Source organism: Oncorhynchus gorbuscha, linkage group LG02, assembly GCF_021184085.1.
Source record: "Oncorhynchus gorbuscha isolate QuinsamMale2020 ecotype Even-year linkage group LG02, OgorEven_v1.0, whole genome shotgun sequence".
Lineage (NCBI taxonomy): Eukaryota > Metazoa > Chordata > Actinopteri > Salmoniformes > Salmonidae > Oncorhynchus > Oncorhynchus gorbuscha.
The window spans coordinates 25,923,089-25,941,670 of NC_060174.1; the positions used below are offsets into that span (position 1 = coordinate 25,923,089).

General features: G+C 44.3%; 2 protein-coding genes across 3 annotated transcripts; both read left to right on the forward strand.

Annotated features, from left to right (window-relative positions):
• Window positions 1-428: 428 nt before the first annotated feature.
• Window positions 429-9,982, forward strand: sntb2 (syntrophin, beta 2). Its single transcript, XM_046306008.1, has 7 exons — window positions 429-1,344; window positions 5,224-5,434; window positions 5,558-5,765; window positions 7,884-8,026; window positions 8,246-8,442; window positions 8,852-9,042; window positions 9,141-9,982. Exons 1-7 carry the CDS (start codon window positions 624-626, stop codon window positions 9,231-9,233), a joined length of 1,764 nt encoding a protein of 587 aa, XP_046161964.1. The 5' UTR covers window positions 429-623; the 3' UTR covers window positions 9,234-9,982.
• A 1,115-nt stretch (window positions 9,983-11,097) lies between these two features.
• On the forward strand, window positions 11,098-18,245 carry vps4a (vacuolar protein sorting 4 homolog A). Of its 2 annotated transcripts, none has more exons than XR_006831232.1 (11): window positions 11,098-11,324; window positions 11,712-11,823; window positions 11,943-12,087; window positions 12,435-12,496; window positions 12,604-12,723; window positions 12,861-13,017; window positions 14,770-14,918; window positions 15,132-15,213; window positions 15,508-15,696; window positions 16,979-17,119; window positions 17,223-18,245. XR_006831232.1 is itself a non-coding variant. In XM_046293429.1 (11 exons), exons 1-11 carry the CDS (start codon window positions 11,304-11,306, stop codon window positions 17,322-17,324), a joined length of 1,311 nt encoding a protein of 436 aa, XP_046149385.1. In that variant the 5' UTR covers window positions 11,099-11,303; the 3' UTR covers window positions 17,325-18,245. The 2 variants fall into 2 exon arrangements, 1 of the variants encoding a protein (XP_046149385.1); XM_046293429.1 differs by having other exon boundaries at window positions 11,099-11,324; window positions 15,508-15,727.
• The last annotated feature ends 337 nt before the right edge of the window (window positions 18,246-18,582 follow it).

Sequence of the window (18,582 nt, forward strand, 5' to 3'; positions counted from 1 at the left end):
CCATCTGCTCCCTTAGAAGACTAGGGAAGCCTAAGACTGTAGGTATATTTCTATAAAACTGTTGTAGTCTAGTCTGTTTGTTGACCTTGAGCTACCAACTATCTAAAGCTTTGTTAGATAGTTGAAAATGTCAATGAATTGTTCACTAATATGCTATAGCCTACATGTTAAATGCTATTACCATTCGTTAATCAATTATAAACACTTATATTATAAAGTGTCTGTTCCAATTTAATAGACGGGATAATAGAGCCCTATATTGAGAAGAGAGATGGACTAGCCTTCAGAAGATTTTTAAAAAGTAGGCCTACATGTCTGGGAATTTCTTGACACCCCGCCTCTTTCATGAATAAGTAATTTGAGGTCCCATTCATTGGCTGTTTCTGTCATCCGGCTCAGAGTTTTTCCTCAGCAGGCGGCCGGCTTCAGCACCCCAAATGAAGAGGGAGGCCGTCAGAGGCATTTGTTCCCTTCCACTTTTTTTGTTGAAACATTTTCCTGCAATCTGTGCGTAAGTGGGTGTGTCAAATGTAGTGTAGGATAGTGCTTGGGTAGCCTACGCACTCTGAAAATAGGAAAAGTTCATCATGAGTTTAGTCTGAAATCTACCGCGGACTACCAGGATGGCTGTCTGGACACGAGCGGACAAAAATGGTCAATTAGATCTTTTGCTCCGGGACCGCTGGATTCGGGTAGCGGCCGAATTGACCCGCGAGACTTTCACATTAACGGCCGAAACAGAGATAAGCGGACACGGGAACAACTTGGATTACACCAATTCAGCGGGACTGCGGAATGGAACGTCTAACGGAAACGACCCGGGTTTAGCGTCGGGAAATTCGAACCGTGGTCAAACCTCAAACCCAGAACTACATCCGAACCATGGTGCGCTAGGACGAAGCGGTAGCCCAGCGCGCGGGGGCATCAACCGGGGTCACTACGACGGTTTTAATAGCCCCAGCCCTGGCAAGTATAATCGTGATAACGGTACGAACTCTGATTTTGGCAGCCCGGGGTCCAGTTACGGTAGTCCTGGATCTAGCTTCAGTTCCAGGCATGGCGAAACTTCCATCAATTTAGAATCCGGCGCATCAGAAGCTGTGCGTAAAGTTAGAGTTGTAAAACAAGAGTCTGGCGGGTTGGGGATCAGTATCAAGGGGGGTCGGGAAAACCGAATGCCCATCCTCATATCCAAGATCTTCCCCGGACTTGCAGCTGATCAGAGTCGGGCACTTCGGGTCGGCGATGCGATCCTGTCAGTCAATGGAAATGACCTCAGGGAGGCTACGCATGATCTAGCGGTGCAGGCTCTAAAAAAGGCCGGGAAAGAGGTTACGCTTGAGGGTAAGTTTCCAAACGCAATAGCGGGGATTTGAGAAGGCCAGTCAGTCTGACAGCAGCCTTCAGTAGTAGCCAAAACAATGTTCAATTTATAGCCAAATGCGACTTAATTCTGCCTTTTTCTTAGAAGATGCAGCCTAGGCCTAGGATGCAGCTGTGGGCAGAATATTGCATCAGGAAATAGACACACAGAAATACCTAAAATAAGATAATGAGCAGCCAGTTAGATGAACTGATTGATGACCAGGCTACTTTTTCATTTATTTTCAACGTAGCCAGAATTCGGGCCATGGTTTTAGGCTACAATGTTTACTTTCTAACACATTGTCAAACCACAGCGCATAGGCTACAATGTAACAAGTTCAAACTCCACAACCATTGATGGGATTTTATAGGGGGCGGTGTCAACTGACTCAACGTAGCCTATCTTTAGGTATATTGTAAACACGAAAGTATTGCACTGTGGTTACAAAATTAGCTATCTTGTATTTGTGGCAGTGGATTGTTTTAGATAGGTCATTGTATGCTAAAGCGGTGAATCATCACGTTTGTGTGCTCATATATTGATTTTAAGAGTACTTCAGTGTAAAGCCCAGGGTTTGGAAACAACTGGTCAGGGGCTGAAATGCACTGTGTGGTGGTTAATGGTTTGCAAATGAACTCTGAATAAGGTTGGATGTAGTTAGTGTGATGCAGTTTGTGTCATTTAGCAAGTCAAATGACCCCAAATGACCCCAAAAATAACTATGACCCCAAAAATAAAGTCGTATTTTCTGCTTCTCGTCTGAAATAGGCCTAATAGTCCGAAATAAGTTTGTGTAATCTCTGTCTATCCATTGTGGAAAACCTGTGATTTTGTTTAAGGAATGTGCCAGTTGCCTGCCACTGTTTGTTAGAATGACAGGGAGTGAGTTGTGGTGTTTGTAAATGGACCACAATTCCAATCTGTCTGCATTCTCCTCATCCTCTGAAGGTCAGAATGAGGTTTCAATTTCCAGACCAATATGTAATGTACACAGTACATAAACGCTAGACATTACAGCAATTAGTGACTTCACATTCCTCAACCAGGTTGCTCCCAAGATGTTGTGTTTCTAACTAATACGATATCGGCTTTATTTTGCCGTTCATAATAAACATGAGCTCACTGTAATGGACATTGACTAACGCCATTCAGTTAGTACATTGGCTCATGGCTGTCTTGTTTAGTTTGTCTGCTTGTTGGTGGATAGCGGAGGAGGCCATTGTCCGGTTAAAAGGAAGAATAAGAACACTACAAAGAGACAAAGACTGTATTCATAAAATGGGGACAGGCCCGATTAGAGACAGTTATTTTCTTTTGTTCACAAGCCAAAACTTACTGACCAATGACCATTGACCATTTCACTTGGTTCTGCAATGCGACATAAAAGCCACCACATATGAAGTATGTGATTAATATCAGTGGGAAAGCACATTTGCTCTCCAGTCTCTGTCTCATCGTTTTTTCAAGTTGTCTGTGTCTGTAAACAGAGATGGATATCCACATAAAGATCTGACCATAACCTACCAAAGACATTTGTTTGTGTGATTCATTGCATGGACAGTGTAGCAGCATGTGTACTTTCTATAATGTTTTTTTTAAATCCACCTACTGGATATATACAATGCTTCTGCCAACTGGCATGCCATCCTTTTGTGATCCAGGTCAGGGTGAAAAGAGGCGAGGAAGGGGATAGGTGTGTGTGTGTTTGAATGGGAGTAGCAGGGGGCCTTTTTGAATGGGGGGCAGGTGTGTATATTTGAGGGGAGCAGAGGGAGCCTCTCCAGAGCCTTCTACAACCCCCCCCCCACCCTCATCTGGGGAGTCTGACACACTGTTCTCATTAAAGGCCTGGCAGCACACAGTCTGTGGCAGGGGGAGGGGGAGAGAAAAGAGGGTGAAGCTGGACAAACCACAGGGGGATTTTGGTCAAAAGAAAAACATTGGTAAGGGTCTGTGGTGTAGCCGATCACTTAAAGCCATACCCGGGTGAAGGCTACAAGAAGAAGACAGAAAATGTATGCCTGATCAACCCATGGGGGATTGAACCTCAACTCCTTCAGCCAAATATAAGTTGGAGTCAGACAGATTCCCTTGGCTTTTCTCCGCTTCCTCCTCTCTGTCTCATTCCTCTGCATTGCTGTGGGCATAGAGGTATGGAGGGAGAGAGACGAACTAGCTCCAGCTATTTGTGATGGCATCTCTATGCACCTCTTCTCATCTCTCTCAATCTCTCACTAATCTTTTCTTTTATTCTTTCATTCTTTCTTTCGTTCTTACACACACTCACACACACACACACACACACACACACACACACACACACACACACACACACACACACACACACACACACACACACACACACACACACACACACACACACACACACACACACACACACACACACACACACACACACACACACTGTCCTCTGTGTACTGCCCTAATTAAAATCTGAACTGGAGCTGAGTGACAATGCTGACAGTTATAATGAGATCTTTAAACAGCATCAGAGAGGGACAGTGAGAGCAGCTTCTGGAACCAACTATCTGACTCAGAACTTTTCACAAAGTTTTAACTCCATGTTGGGTGTGGGACACACTTTCTCCTCGGTCAGTTCAACAGGCTACTCTGCCATAAAACACCAACTAGCCCAAACATCCTCCTTGTTCCACTGCAGTCTGCACTTACTCAAGCAGAGAGTGTTGGCAGATGGAGATGTAGTGTTAAATCTCCAATTCTCCAATATGTATCTTCCCTCTGAATGCGAGCCAGTGTCATAACGTCTTTGTCACCTATAGCTCAACGTATCATTGCTAAAGAATATCCATACAGATACCAGAGCTACAGTACAGTGGGGACGTAGGAATGCCACACACAGACAGAACCTGTATTTAAATATACCATGACATTGATAACCACATTGGAACACTGCAGTGGTGTTGTGACTGGAAGAAGCATAATTACGTTAACTTGATTCGTCATTTATTGCTCCTCACTAAAACATGTGGCGGTGTGTATTGGGCATATACCACTATAGCAGTGAGTGTAATCTTTATTTTGCTTCATCAGGATTCACAGTGTGACTGTAGCAGGCTCTGTCCATCTTGATTTCTTTCTGGGTTGGGTTTGGGTAAGGGTTTCCTCATGCTCTAGCTCATGTCTAGAGGTCCAGCCGCTTCGTGAAACACATTCATACACATACGGTACATATACACACCAAAAGACTTGCAGAAATATTCCCTGACACGGTTAGTAAGAGCAGTGTGGTTAGCAGGGTCTTGGAAATGGGTTCCAATCCTTGACCTCGTGCCTCACCACTATCTCCCTCTTTCCGTCAAATTACACACAAACACACACACACAGTCCACCCATATTCATACAATATGTTTGGGCCAATTACTTTCACAACCCTAGTCCTCTCCTACATGCAACAATGACCTCATCCTTTCAGCTCCTCATATCGAGTTTCTCAGTCAGAGCAGAGCGACCCAGAGGACTAACATACACCAGTAGAGAAGAGAGAGAGAGAGAGAGAGAGGAGAAGTGGAATAGGCCGCAGGACCAAATTTGGAAAGTGAATTCATGATTTCAGTCAAAGCCATTCTTCTCCAAGCAGCCGACCTGCCAAGCACACAACTGCTCCGCCAACTCTCCTACTCAGAACAACTCCACAAGAGACTAATACATCCTTATAAGACATGTATTACTCTTTAATTGAGCGTTGCAACTTTTCAACCACAGTCTGAAACATGATCAATCGTGTGTTGCGTTTAGACACACTTTTGTACAACTTGGGGTCTATGCATAATTAATCACTAATGTTCTTTATTTTGTGTCTTTCTGCGTTTCTGTAGTTAAATATATCAGAGAGGTTTCCCCACTGTTTAAGAAGCCCTCCTTGGTGGCAGACCTGCCGTGGGATGGGGTGCGTCCTCAGTCCCCCAACTTCAGTGGCAGTGAGGACTCTGGGTCCCCCAAACACAGTGGGGCCAAGGACAGGAAGGTCATCCTCCTCAAAATGTGCTTTATCAGCAGAAACTTGACCATGCCTGACCTGGAGAACAGGTAAGACCTGCATTGTGTGCGTGCAATTGAAATGTGGCATAAGAGGGAAAATAGGAAACATAATGAGAATGTTGGTTTGGTATGTTTTAGTAAGATAATGATGAGGACTGTTGACTCCCAAAGGCTCTTGGAGCTGCACTCCCCTGATGGCCAGCACACAGTAGTGATGCGCTGTAAGGATGGCCCCAGCGCCCACTCCTGGTTCACAGCCATCCACACCAACATTGCTGCCCTGCTGCCCCAGACTCTGGCCCACATCAACTCCTATCTGGGCTCCAGCACCACTGGGTCACACCCCCAACTCAAACACATCAGCTGGCTGGCAGAACAGGTACTGCACTCATATAGGCCTTTAGAATAAATTACACAAACACACTAAATATTAAGCAAAAATAATCTAATTGAAGTACTGTATGCTGCTGTCAAATACACATACAGCATTGTGTGTGTTGTTCAGCCTTGTATAATAGTGCATGTGTACTGTGAAGAGTTTTATAAATGGGTCACTGTGTTTGTTCTGAACTTTCAGTTGTGATCTTCTGTAGTCTTTTAAATGTGCTGTCTTATATGTTGTGCGAATCAGAATTTATTTAAAGTGCAGTTTACATGTGTCACAAGTCACAGCACACGTTACACATAATTAAAAAGAACACTAGAGACAGCACAATTGAAGAAAGGTCAACAATGGGGGGGAAAGAGAAACAGCTGAACAAAATGAATGTAGCAAATAGTCCACAGGGCATAGCAGCATGGGAGCAATAGCCCACAGAGCATAGCAGCATGGGAGCAATAGCCCACAGAGCATAGCAGCATGGGAGCAATAGCCCACAGAGCATAGCGGAGTGGGAGCAATAGCCTACAGAGCATAGCGGCATGGGAGCAATAGCCCACAGAGCATAGCAGCATGGGAGCAATAGCCCACGGAGCATAGCTGCATGGGAGCAATAGCCCACAGAGCATAGCAGCATGGGAGCAATAGCCCACAGAGCATAGCTGCATGGGAGTAATAGCCCACAGAGCATAGCAGCATGGGAGCAATAGCCCACAGAGCATAGCAGCATGGGAGCAATAGGCCACAGAGCATAGCAGCATGGGAGCAATAGGCCACAGAGCATAGCAGCATGGGAGCAATATCCCACAGAGCATAGCTGCATGGGAGCAATAGCCCACAGAGCATGGGAGCAATAGCCCACAGAGCATAGCAGCATGGGAGCAATAGTCCACAGGGCATATCAGCATGGGAGCAATAGTCCACAGGGCATAGCAGCATGGGAGCAATAGTCCACAGGGCATATCAGCATGGAAGCAATAGTCCACAGGGCATAGCAGCATGGGAGCAATAGCCCACAGAGCATAGCTGCATGGGAGCAATAGCCCAAAGAGCATAGCAACATGGGAGCAATAGCCCACAGAGCATAGCAGCATGGGAAAAATAGCCCACAGAGCATAGCAGCATGGGAGCAATAGCCCACAGAGCATAGCTGCAAGAGAGCAATAGCCCACAGAGCATAGCTGCATGGGAGCAAATGCCCGCAGGGCATAGCTGCATGGGAGCAATAGCCCACAGGGCATAGATGCATGGGAGCAATAGCCCACAGGGCATAGCAGCATGGGAGAAATAGTCCACAGGGTATAGCAGCATGGGAGCAATAGTCCACAGGGCATAGATGCATGGGAGCAATAGCCCACAGGGCATAGCAGCATGGGAGAAATAGTCCACAGGGCATAGCAGCATGGGAGCAATAGCCCACAGGGCATAGATGCATGGGAGCAATAGCCCACAGGGTATAGCAGCATGGGGGCAATAGCCCACAGGGCATAGCAGCATGGGAGCAATAGTCCACAGGGCATAGCAGCATGGGAGCAATAGCCCACAGGGCATAGCAGCATGGGAGCAATAGTCCACAGGGTATAGCAGCATGGGAGCAATAGCCCACAGGGCATAGATGCATGGGAGCAATAGTCCACAGGGTATAGCAGCATGGGAGCAATAGTCCACAGGGCATAGCAGCATGGGAGCAATAGCCCACAGAGCATAGCAGCATGGGAGCAATAGTCCACAGGGCATATCAGCATGGGAGCAATAGTCCACAGGGCATAGCAGCATGGGAGCAATAGTCCACAGGGCATATCAGCATGGGAGCAATAGTCCACAGGGCATATCAGCATGGGAGCAATAGTCCACAAAGTGGGTAGTGGTGTAGTGTCAGTACACCATGTTAAATGTATAGATATTGTCTGTGTGTGTTTTTTGTTGGCCATGTTGGGGGTTGACAGGAAGCACTTTGAGACAGAACCAAAGGAAGGTGCCGTTGCGTTAACTTTCCTCTGGGCCCACCTAGCATGACACCCACACAACTACACAATCAGACGTGGAAAATCTCATCAGAAATTACATAAGCACTTTGACACACTTCTCTCATGCTGTCTCTCTTTCTTTATGGTGTAGGTCCAGCTGGATGGTGGGCGGCACCAGTTCCGACCAATCGTCATGGCACTGACAGAGAAAGATATCCTGCTGTTTGAATCAGTGCCATGGAACCGCGAAGCCTGGTCCACACCCATGCTCACACACCCACTACTTGCCACAAGGTAGGACAACAAGTTTCCCAGACAGAATTAGAATGTAGGTTGTATTTCTCTTTGTCTGTCTGTCTCTATCTCTTTCTCTCTCTGCCAATTTCACTCTGCGATGTGTTGGCATTTTGTTATCATAACTTATGAATCACTGTAAGCTCTTTAAAAATCACTTGTGGGAGGAGCAAACAGTGAGTTGATATAACCTTGTGGTTTGTTCCTGTTTCTCTGTAGACTGGTGCACTCTGGCAGTGCCCGCAGTTCCCCGGCACAGGGGGCAGACCTGGTGTTTGCCACTCGGACGGGTACAGGGCGGGGCATCGAGTCCCATGTGTTCCGGGTGGAGACACACTGGGACCTGTCCTCGTGGACACGGGCCCTGGTGCAGGGGGCGCATGCTGCCGCAGAACTCATTAAGGAGGTCTCCATTGGTGAGTGTGTGTGTCTGTCTGTATGTCTAATGTTGTTTTGTCTAAATATCTGCATATATTATTGAGTGAGGCTTTGGAATCACATGATTCACTTCTCACAGTGATACAGGAAGTGGTGACTGAAAAAAGTGAATGTACCAAAAACACCAGTGGGGGAAAAAAAGTTGTAAAGGAAGAAGCATAGTCAGTTGGGGGAATGTTTCCACTCAATAGAGAACAATAGTTGGCTGCTTGTATGTGCTGGAAATGTTCAGTCTTTTCCTTCCCTATTCCACTGCAACACAAACATGTTCATAAACCCTTTCACACAGGCACATACTGTTCCAATTACACACACACACACACACACACCCACACATGTTTACTTTGTGCAGTACTGTTCTCACACTTCCCTCCCTCTGTACCTCAGGTTGCATGCTGAACAGACAGGACGTTCGCCTCATACTGCACTATGAGAAGGGCTTCACTGTGACCCGGGAGCCAGGAGAGACTGCAGGGGGTGCTGTGCTCTTCAGATACCCCTTCGAGAAGCTCAAGATGTCTGCAGATGACGGGATCCGCAACCTCTATCTGGACTTTGGGGGTCCAGAGGGTGAAATGGTAAACTACATCACTGTTAGAATGTAATGGTCTAAAAGTCCATTGACTGTATTGATTAATGTACTGTTTGTATTTTTTATCTTGTCTCTTTCTTTCAGGTGTTTGACCTGCACTCTGGCCCCAAGCCCATGGTGTTTGTTCTTCATTCCTTCCTGTCTGCCAAACTGACTCGTCTGGGTCTGCTGACGTGAAATGGGAAGAGGCTGAAGTCGGGAACATATCCAGAAATATTCTTATTTTTACTATGTATCATTCAACACAGCCTTCCAATGTAATTTTGGCAATTTTTTATGTATGTACTCTGTTCTTGTCAGGCAAATGAGTGATTTTGTGATGAACAGAGTACGAGTTTGTTCATATGAGCATGTGTCAATTGGGTTTCCAAGTTGATGACTGCGTGTGAGTGGCCTAGAGCATACTTTTGCATTTCTGTTGGCTTTATAGAGTGCCTGTTACCCAAAAATGGATTATCTAGCACATTATCCAAAATGACTGTTATAATCAGTATTGCCAACTGTGCCTTGTTACATGTAGTCATAAATGCTATTTTTAGTGTGTGTAAAAGTATTTTTTATTTTCAAAAGGTAAAAGGTTTTAAAGCAAAGTAAGCTTTCAACAACATGCACAGCAATAGGATTATTCTTATATTGTTAACATGCTATTTCCGTACTGTTTTTCAGTTAATTATTTTGTATGAATGTATATCCTATGTTTAGCATGACTTGACTATGAAAATGTGATGCTGTTTTTGAGCATTTGCAAAACCATGGCGTAACGCCAGTGACCCCTGTCACCTGCCTCAAAGTCAACCTGCCCTCCAGTAGGCTAGTCACACTGCCAAACCATTGTCCTATGCTGCCTGAGAACACCACTTCCCTTTATCATTCCCTTCTGCATTAGCCCTAAGCCAATGCTTTCTATTAAAGCTCATGAGGTCATACCTAAGCTTCTCTGCCTTTTTCTGACCTCATATTTTTGTGTGATTCCTGAGGAAGTGTTGCATACACACCATGTAAACATAATATTTAATGTCAATAAGCATCCACAGTAAAGTCACTGAGCTACAAGCTGTCTGCTAAGTGTTCTGGGGAATGTTTCCATCCAGTACATAATTAAAATAAGCAAAATATATACCTATAAAGAACGTTCAAATATGTTCATTCAGCACTATGATATCTGAGAAAACACAATTTCAGCTGTAATATGGTACCTCATCATGTCCATTTAGTGAAAGAAAGCTTTGGATGTGTTTACTAGCACAAATGGGATGCTATTCTTTTATTTTGTTTTATCCCTGTATAAGCTTATCATCTTGCTGTATGCGACCTCTGAGTCCTACATATGTCAAAGCTCTTTTTCAGACCCTGCTCTACCACGTGATCACCCTAACAGCTTGTCTCAGTATGTAAGCGGATACTGTACGTGGGGCCTAGTGGATGCTGCCAATTGTATGACTGAACTCTATCCCAATTCAGTCTCTGTAGGCCTACTTCTAATAATGGACATTTTTATCAATACCTGAACTGTTCAATTTCTAGCTTGATCGCCACCTTAATTTACCCATGAATGTATCTTAATTAGCATTTGACATTGTCAAACTGTCATATCTTTCTCCTTTGGTTGTTAGTTTTGAGCTATATACTGTTATTGCAAAGAAAAGCTTCTTTTTTTGAGAAAGGGTTTTTTAACCAAAGTTACATGTGGCAGCTTGCGTTCCACACAATCATTTAGCAGAGAAAGCACAGGAGAAACCCTGCTGCTGCAAACCTGTTATATGCAAAGTATTTTAGACTTCCAAGGCTGTATTAAGATGTAATGTAATAATCTAAAATGTAAATATCTATAAGAATTAAACATGTTAATGTCCAACTGTAACAAATGGATTTGATGTCTGTCATTGCAATGGAAAGAAAGCTGGTTCAGAAAAGCATAACAAAAAAAATGGATTTCGCAATACCGTGCCACTCCTCTTTAAAAAAAAGAATAATAATCTGACTCAGTGATCATCCTGTCCGCTAGGCGTCAGTACTTCTGTTTTTCTTCTCTTTCAAGAGTGACGCAGACGCTGCACGAACGTCTGTAGTTACCACTAGCTACGGTTGTTGCTGTTGCCTGGGCAGTGGCTGTCAAATAGGCTGGCGAAGCTACCTTTGTCATGATTTTGTAGCAACCCCTCTCCTGAAAATATAGCAACCATATTTTGAAAGATACCTTGAATTAGCATCAGAGACGCTGGGCGAAGAGAAAAAGAGTGAGATGAAATGACAACGTCAACATTACAGGTAGCAAAACATTAGCTAGCTAACGTTATCACCGTTAATTTACTAGCTACACTATTATACATTCTGCTTAATAGTTACCGGTCAACTTGTTATTGAACTGAATACTGTAGCTACAACAATAACACCACATTTTCCACTGTTGGTAGTTTGACCATTGGCACGAATAACTGTTACGAGGAATGTCTTGCAAGCAAAATAGTTTGTTTGTCAAGTCTAGTGAGTACTAGTAGTTATTGGTCTGTAAATGTCATATAATCTGTTACAGTTTATGGATTCCAACCTTAAAGGTAAATGTACAGTTTATTTGTTTGGTTTGACCCATGGTCTGAACCTGGACTCACCTGTTTCGTTTATATGGTTCATCCCTTCCTCTCTTCCCTCACAAAGAAAGCGATTGATCTTGTGACCAAAGCCACAGAGGAGGACAAGAACAAGAACTATGAGGAAGCCTTGCGCCTTTACCAGCATGCAGTGGAGTACTTCCTGCATGCTATCAAGTGTGAGTGTGAAATGTAATATTTTTCTGTCCACAGTCCAATTTGTTTGAAGTATTCAGAGTAGAAATTAGGTTGTTGTTTTTGAAGGCAAAAAGTAATGTGTTTTGATCTCTTCTTCCAGATGAGGCACACAGTGACAAGGCAAAGGAGAGCATACGTGGGAAGTGTATGCAGTACCTAGACCGGGCCGAGAAACTCAAAGATTTCTTGAAAAACAAAGAAAAAACAGGGAAGAAGCCTGTCAAGGAAGCACAGAGTAATGATAAGTATGTTGTCACACATCTGTTCACACAGACACTGTCCTACATTAACACAAGCATACCTAGGAAATAACAATTTGCCAAACAGACAATATGAAGGAAAAAAGAAACCGCACACTGCTCTTGATAGTATCACTGATCTGTAATAAGCTTACGCATCGGCCTGACGGCCTTCGTCAGAGCTTTTGTGAGTTTAAAAAAAATGAGTTTAAAAAAAATGACCACCCTTATGTAGACATAGACCCATCCACATCTGTTTCCACACATCGAATGGGGTTGAGTTGAGAGAAATCAAATAAGTGCCACATAGTCACCGGCACCAAATAGTTTTTCACATTACACATTCCTTTTAGGAGTGACAGTGACAGCGAAGGTGAAAACCCAGAGAGAAAGAAACTGCAGGAGCAACTGATGGGTGAGTGTGTGTTTGTCTCCTCTTTCACACACCAGCTGTCTAAACTGTGTCTGATGTTCATGAGGGAAATGAACTTTGATGCTAAACTGATCCATGTCATGGTACAGGTGCCATTGTGATGGAAAAGCCCAATGTCCGGTGGAACGATGTAGCTGGGCTAGAGGGAGCTAAGGAGGCCCTGAAGGAAGCTGTAATCCTGCCCATTAAATTCCCTCACCTCTTCACAGGTTAGACTGCCTTTTTTCCCCTCACATATATACTCTCTTTCTCACTATCTTCTGCATGGACATGTCACCATAATGATAATACTGTATGTGTATTCTGTCTATTTGTTTATTATGCTTGAATGTATCTCTGGTTGCAGGCAAACGCACTCCATGGAGAGGGATTCTTCTCTTTGGACCCCCTGGGACGGGAAAGTCTTACCTGGCCAAAGCAGTAGCCACAGAAGCCAACAACTCCACCTTCTTTTCTGTGTCATCATCAGACCTCATGTCCAAGTGGCTTGGAGAGAGTGAGAAGTGAGACATAATTTCTTATTTGTAATTCTACTGTTCATGTAAATCCCCCAGAATCTCACTGATACTTATGTGTCAAATATACATTTTATTTCTCACATGCGCTGAATACAACCTTACTGTGAAATGCTTACTTACAAGCCCTTAACCAACAATGCAGTTTAAAAGTTTAAAAAACGCACTCCATATCAATAATCGGGTTATATACAGTGGCTACCTGTATCGAGTCAATGATTGAAGTAATTTGTACATGTAGGTCGGGGTAAAGTGACTATGCATAGATAAACAGCGAGTAGTAGCGGTGTCAAAACAAAGGGGGGGTTAATGCAAATAGTCCGGGTGGCCATTTGATTAATTGTTAAGCAGTCTTATGGCTTGTGGGTAGAAGCTGTTAAGGAGCCTTTTGTACCTAGACTTGGAGCTCAAACAGTAGCAGAGAGAACAGTCTATGACTTGGGTGTTTGGAGTCTTGACAATTTTTTGGACCATCCTTTGACATGCCTAGTATATAGGTCCTGGATGGCTGGAAGCTTAGGCCCAGTGATGTACTGAGCCGTACGCAGTACCCTCTGTAGCGCCTTATGGTCATATGCATAGCAGTTGCCATACCAGGCAGTGATGCAACCGGTCAGGATGCTCTCGATTGTGCAGTTGTGAAACCTTTTGAGGATCTGGGGACCCATGCCAAATCTTTTCAGTCTTCTGAGGGGGAAAGGGCATTGTAGTGCCCTCTTCATGATTGTCTTGGTGTGTTTGGACCATGATAGTTTGTTGGTGATGTGGGCACCAAGGACCTTGAAACTCTCGAACTGCTCCACTACAGCCCTTTTTATGTGAATGGGGGCCTGTTCGGCCCTCCTTTTCCTGTAGTTCACGATCAACTCCTTTGTCATACTCACGTTGAGTGAGAGGTTGTTGTCCTGGCACCACACTGCCAGGTCTCTGACATCCTCCCTATAGTCTGTGTCGTCGTTGATCAGGCATACCACTGTTGTGTCGTCAGCAAACTTAATGATGGTGTTGGATTCATGCTTGGCAAACAGTACAGGAGGGGACTCGGCACACACCCCTGATGGGACCTTGTATTGAGGATCAGCGTGGCAGATGTGTTGTTGCCTACCCTTACCACCTGGGGGCGGCCCGTCAGGAAGTCCAGGATCCAGATGCAGAGGGAGGTGTTTTGTCCCAGGGTCCTTAGGTGTTCCTTTTGTTCAGGTGGGAATGGGCAGTGTGGAGTGCGATTGAGATTGTGTCCTTTGTGGATCTGTTGGAGCGGTATGCAAATTGGAGTGGGTCCAGGGTTTCCGGGATGATGGTGTTGATGTGAGCCATGACCAGCCTTTCAAAGCACTTCATGGCTACAGATGTGAGAGCTATGGAACGGTAGTCATTTAGGCAGGTTACTTTAGTGTTCTTGGGCACAGGGACTATGGTGGTCTGCTTGAAACATGTAGGTATTACAGACTCGGTCAGGGAGAGGTTGAAAATGTCAGTGAAGACACTTGCCTGTTGGTCCGTGCATGCCTTGAGTACACGTCCTGGTAATCTGTCTGGCTCTGCGGCCTTGTGAATGTTGATCTGCCTTGTGAATGTTGACCTTGTGAAGCTCTTGCTCACATCGGCTATGGAGAGCATGATTACACACTCGTCCGGATCAGCTGGCGCTCTCATGCATGCTTCAGTGTTGCTTGCCTCGAAGCGAGCATAAGTATCCTGTTGAATGTTTGTGCCTCTCTTTCTCTCTCTATCCATCAGACTGGTGAAGAACCTGTTTGATCTTGCCCGCCAGCACAAGCCCTCCATCATCTTTATTGACGAGGTGGACTCGCTCTGTGGCTCCAGGAATGAGAATGAGAGTGAGGCAGCCCGGCGGATTAAGACCGAGTTCCTGGTACAGATGCAAGGTGAGAATTTAGTCTACAGTCTATACCCACTCCCCACTTCCTGCCAAGACAGCTTTAAGACTTCAGATCGAACTACAGATCCAACAAACACCCCATCAAAGAGTACTTAAAAGTCTACTGCCTCAGTTGACTTGACCTTTCCGATTCAATGCGTAACATGTTCTATATAAGCAACAGGCTTACATAGTCTTCATTCCTACTCTCTGATGGCAGGTGTGGGCAACAACAACGATGGCATCCTCACCCTTGGGGCCACTAACATTCCCTGGGTTCTGGATGCTGCCATCCGTAGAAGGTCAGTGATCAATAAGGGGGCAGGTTGGGATGGGATATACAGTATGTTTGTTGTTTAACAGATTCACAAAAGTAATGATAAAGCCTGAATATTTGTTTATACTGTCTGTACCTATTAATGTAGATTCCATTGAGTGGAAGACCAGTCCTGGAGTTTTCTTGAAGTGTTTGTAAAACAGTAGATAAGCACCCAAAATGGGAAATGTTTTGTGTTGTATTGTTCAAGCAAAAATGATTTCCTAATGGATACAATAGTCATCGTCAAGCATTCTCATCAGAATTATGTCACTGTCAGGTTTGAGAAGCGTATCTACATCCCTCTCCCAGAGGAGCCCGCCAGGTCACAGATGTTCCGGCTGCACCTGGGCAACACACCCCACAGCCTGAGTGACGCAGACCTTCGTCAGCTCGCCAAAAAGACAGAAGGCTACTCCGGGGCTGACATCAGCGTCATTGTACGAGATGCCCTCATGCAGCCTGTCAGGAAAGTGCAGTCAGCCACACACTTCAAAAAGGTCATTTATACCCATGATGTTCCCTCTAAGTTTTTCCTCGCTGAGCAAATTTCGGGTCTGAATTTGTGAAAATTCTGTGCAACTTCCAGCGTGCATTTACTGTGAACACTAAGGCTGAACCTGCTTTAAGTTAGTTTTAACAGTGGCCAACTAGGCAACTGTGACTATTTGCTCATAATGTCGGTCTACCAGACTGGCTTACCATCAAAAACAATGGAGAAAATACATCCCATAACATTTTAACGTTTAAATACCTGTTCTATCATTCATCCTAAAGTAGCAGCCAATGTGTGGTATTCAATGTAGGCTTACATTCCATTGAATAAGAAAAAAACATGCAGGGCTTGACATGAACCTGTTTGTCCACTTGTTCTTTAGACAAGGTTAATGAAAATGTTGTTTTTGATACAAGAAACCACTTTACAAAATCAAATGCATTATTATTCCCATATCATTCTTAAAGAGAATCAGACCAATTATGCTACCCTCTGTCTATTGGCTACTTAGCTTATTCAAGCCTGTCTCAAAATACAACACTGCCCCTAGCAAAAGATATGAACAAAATGTGCACACGTGGCTACATGCAGCTCTTGCTTTGATCTCAAAACAAGCCCATCTACTCAAGACCACAGCTGGTAACACAGTCCAGTTCATAGTAAATAGCACGGATCCATATATATTGCAATGGTCTATTTGCATAAAGGCCTACTGCAGCTCTGATTGACTATGTCCCACAGGTCTGTGTAGAGTATGGGCTGGGTCGTGTGTAATAGAATCCTACTCCGAAGTATACTACCTACAACAAAACCTATTCCGTAGTTCGTTTTGTTTAAGTATGTTGCATTGAAAGTGGCTAATATTGAGTTGATTCGATCACAGTGAAGAGAAAGGTTGATAGTGTTAAGAGGGGAAAACTCTAGAAAGTTCAATCTTGTGCTTCTCTCCATGGGCTGATATTTCTGCGTGGCAGTCCTGGGGAGCTGCGTGGCAGTCCTGGGGAGCTGCGTGGCAGTCCTGGGGAGCTGCGTGGCAGTCCTGGGGAGCTGCGTGGCAGTCCTGGGGAGCTGCGTGGCAGTCCTGGGGAGCTGCGTGGCAGTCCTGGGGAGCTGCATGGCCACACGCAGATTAGATGAAACATTGCCCATGATATAGTAACTCTATTGTAGTCGACTCTTGTACACTACACTAAAAGTGTTTCTCTTTCTCTGCTATTAAAGAGATTTTAGAATTTGTTTGTTGTGTTACTCTTAGGTGCGAGGGCCATCCCGTGCCAACAGTCAATTGATGGTGGATGACCTTCTGACCCCGTGTTCGCCTGGGGACCCAGCTGCCATAGAATTAACCTGGATGGATGTGCCTAGCGACAAGCTGCTGGAACCCATCGTCTGCATGGTGAGAAACAGACACTCACATTTTGTTTACACATTCAGGCATTACACAATCATATTTGTACAAATACTGAACAATGCTAATGCTTTGTCCCTCTGCCCTCCAGTCTGATATGCTGCGGTCACTGTCCACCACGCGTCCGACAGTCAACAGTGAAGACTTGTTCAAGGTCAGGAAGTTCACAGAGGACTTTGGACAGGAGGGCTAAGAGGCCCTGGTCAGCCAAGGGCTTCACTACTCCTTACCCTGTTTCTCCTCTCAAGCCCCATTCATACAACCTCATGTCAAGTAGTAGCTACAGTACTACCACACTACAAACTTGGATTTGTTCGACTAACCTGCATTGGCAAGAATGATGGAGCATTTAACCTCATACCATTTCCCTCCGATCATACACTATTGCAGTCCTGAAGACTGAGACTATATATTTTTTTGCCATCCTGCACTTTAAGTTGTTAATCATTATGAAGGAAGGGTGAAGAGCTTTTGAACAATTGCATTTAACATAGCTCTTGTCTTGCATGTGTGTAAGTCATAGGCTGCATTTAAATAGGCAGCACAATTCTGCTTTTTTTTCACTAATTGGTCTTTTGACTAATTGGATCAGCTCTGAAGATTTGATGTGAATGGTAAAAATACCGATTTGTGGAAAACAATATCAGAATTGGGCTGCCTGTTTCAACGCAGCCTTAATGTATGTCTTGTGTAGGAGCGCTCTGCTTTTAAATTAATTGAGTTGACTGACCATAGCTGCCCCCTCTCCCAGTCCCCACTAGAGCTGTCCCTATTTTACAGGCAGTGTTACTTACGATTATTTATTTTTATCTCGTCTAGATTTGTTGACTGTATGAGTGACTGAGGACACAGCTGATCATTGAGTGGGAGAGGTGTTTACATTTCAGTATTTCTCTGACATGTTATGTGACTGAAGATGGGGACAAGAGCCCTTTTCTATTTCTGGATTTGAGCATTGAAAATAATAGTTCCATGACAGACATGATCATATTGTCAAGTGTTGCTATGTCTGTATAGTTGGGGGGTGTCAGTTCTGGTCTCAGGGGGGATCTCACTGCAGTTACAACTATCCTTGATAACCTGACTTAGTAAATCCAGAATTGAAAAATAAAAAGATGTTTGTCATTATTCCATTTCAACTTTACATTATCCATGTTATTACAGTTGAAGTCAGAAGTTTACAAACACTTTAGCCAAATGCATTCAATTCCTGACATTTAATCCTAGTAAAAAATCCCTATTTTAGGTCAGTTTGGATCACCTCTTTATTTTAAGAATGTGAAATGTCAGAATAATAGTAGTGATTTATTTCATCTTGTTTCTTTCATCACATTCCCAGTGGGTTAGAGGTTATCATACACTCAATTAGTATTTGGTAGCATTGTCTTAAAATTGTTTAACTTGGGTCAAACCTTTCAGGTAGCCTTCTACAAGCTTCCCACAATAAATTT

Coding starts and splice junctions, on each gene's coding strand:
- sntb2 (XM_046306008.1), top strand. CDS start 624: ATGGCTGTCTGGACACGAGCGGACAAAAATGGTCAATTAGATCTTTTG. Junction 1,345..5,223: donor GAAAGAGGTTACGCTTGAGG/GTAAGTTTCCAA, acceptor GCGTTTCTGTAG/TTAAATATATCAGAGAGGTT. Junction 8,027..8,245: donor CACCCACTACTTGCCACAAG/GTAGGACAACAA, acceptor GTTTCTCTGTAG/ACTGGTGCACTCTGGCAGTG.
- vps4a (XM_046293429.1), top strand. CDS start 11,304: ATGACAACGTCAACATTACAG. Junction 13,018..14,769: donor TGGCTTGGAGAGAGTGAGAA/GTGAGACATAAT, acceptor TCTATCCATCAG/ACTGGTGAAGAACCTGTTTG. Junction 15,214..15,507: donor GATGCTGCCATCCGTAGAAG/GTCAGTGATCAA, acceptor TGTCACTGTCAG/GTTTGAGAAGCGTATCTACA.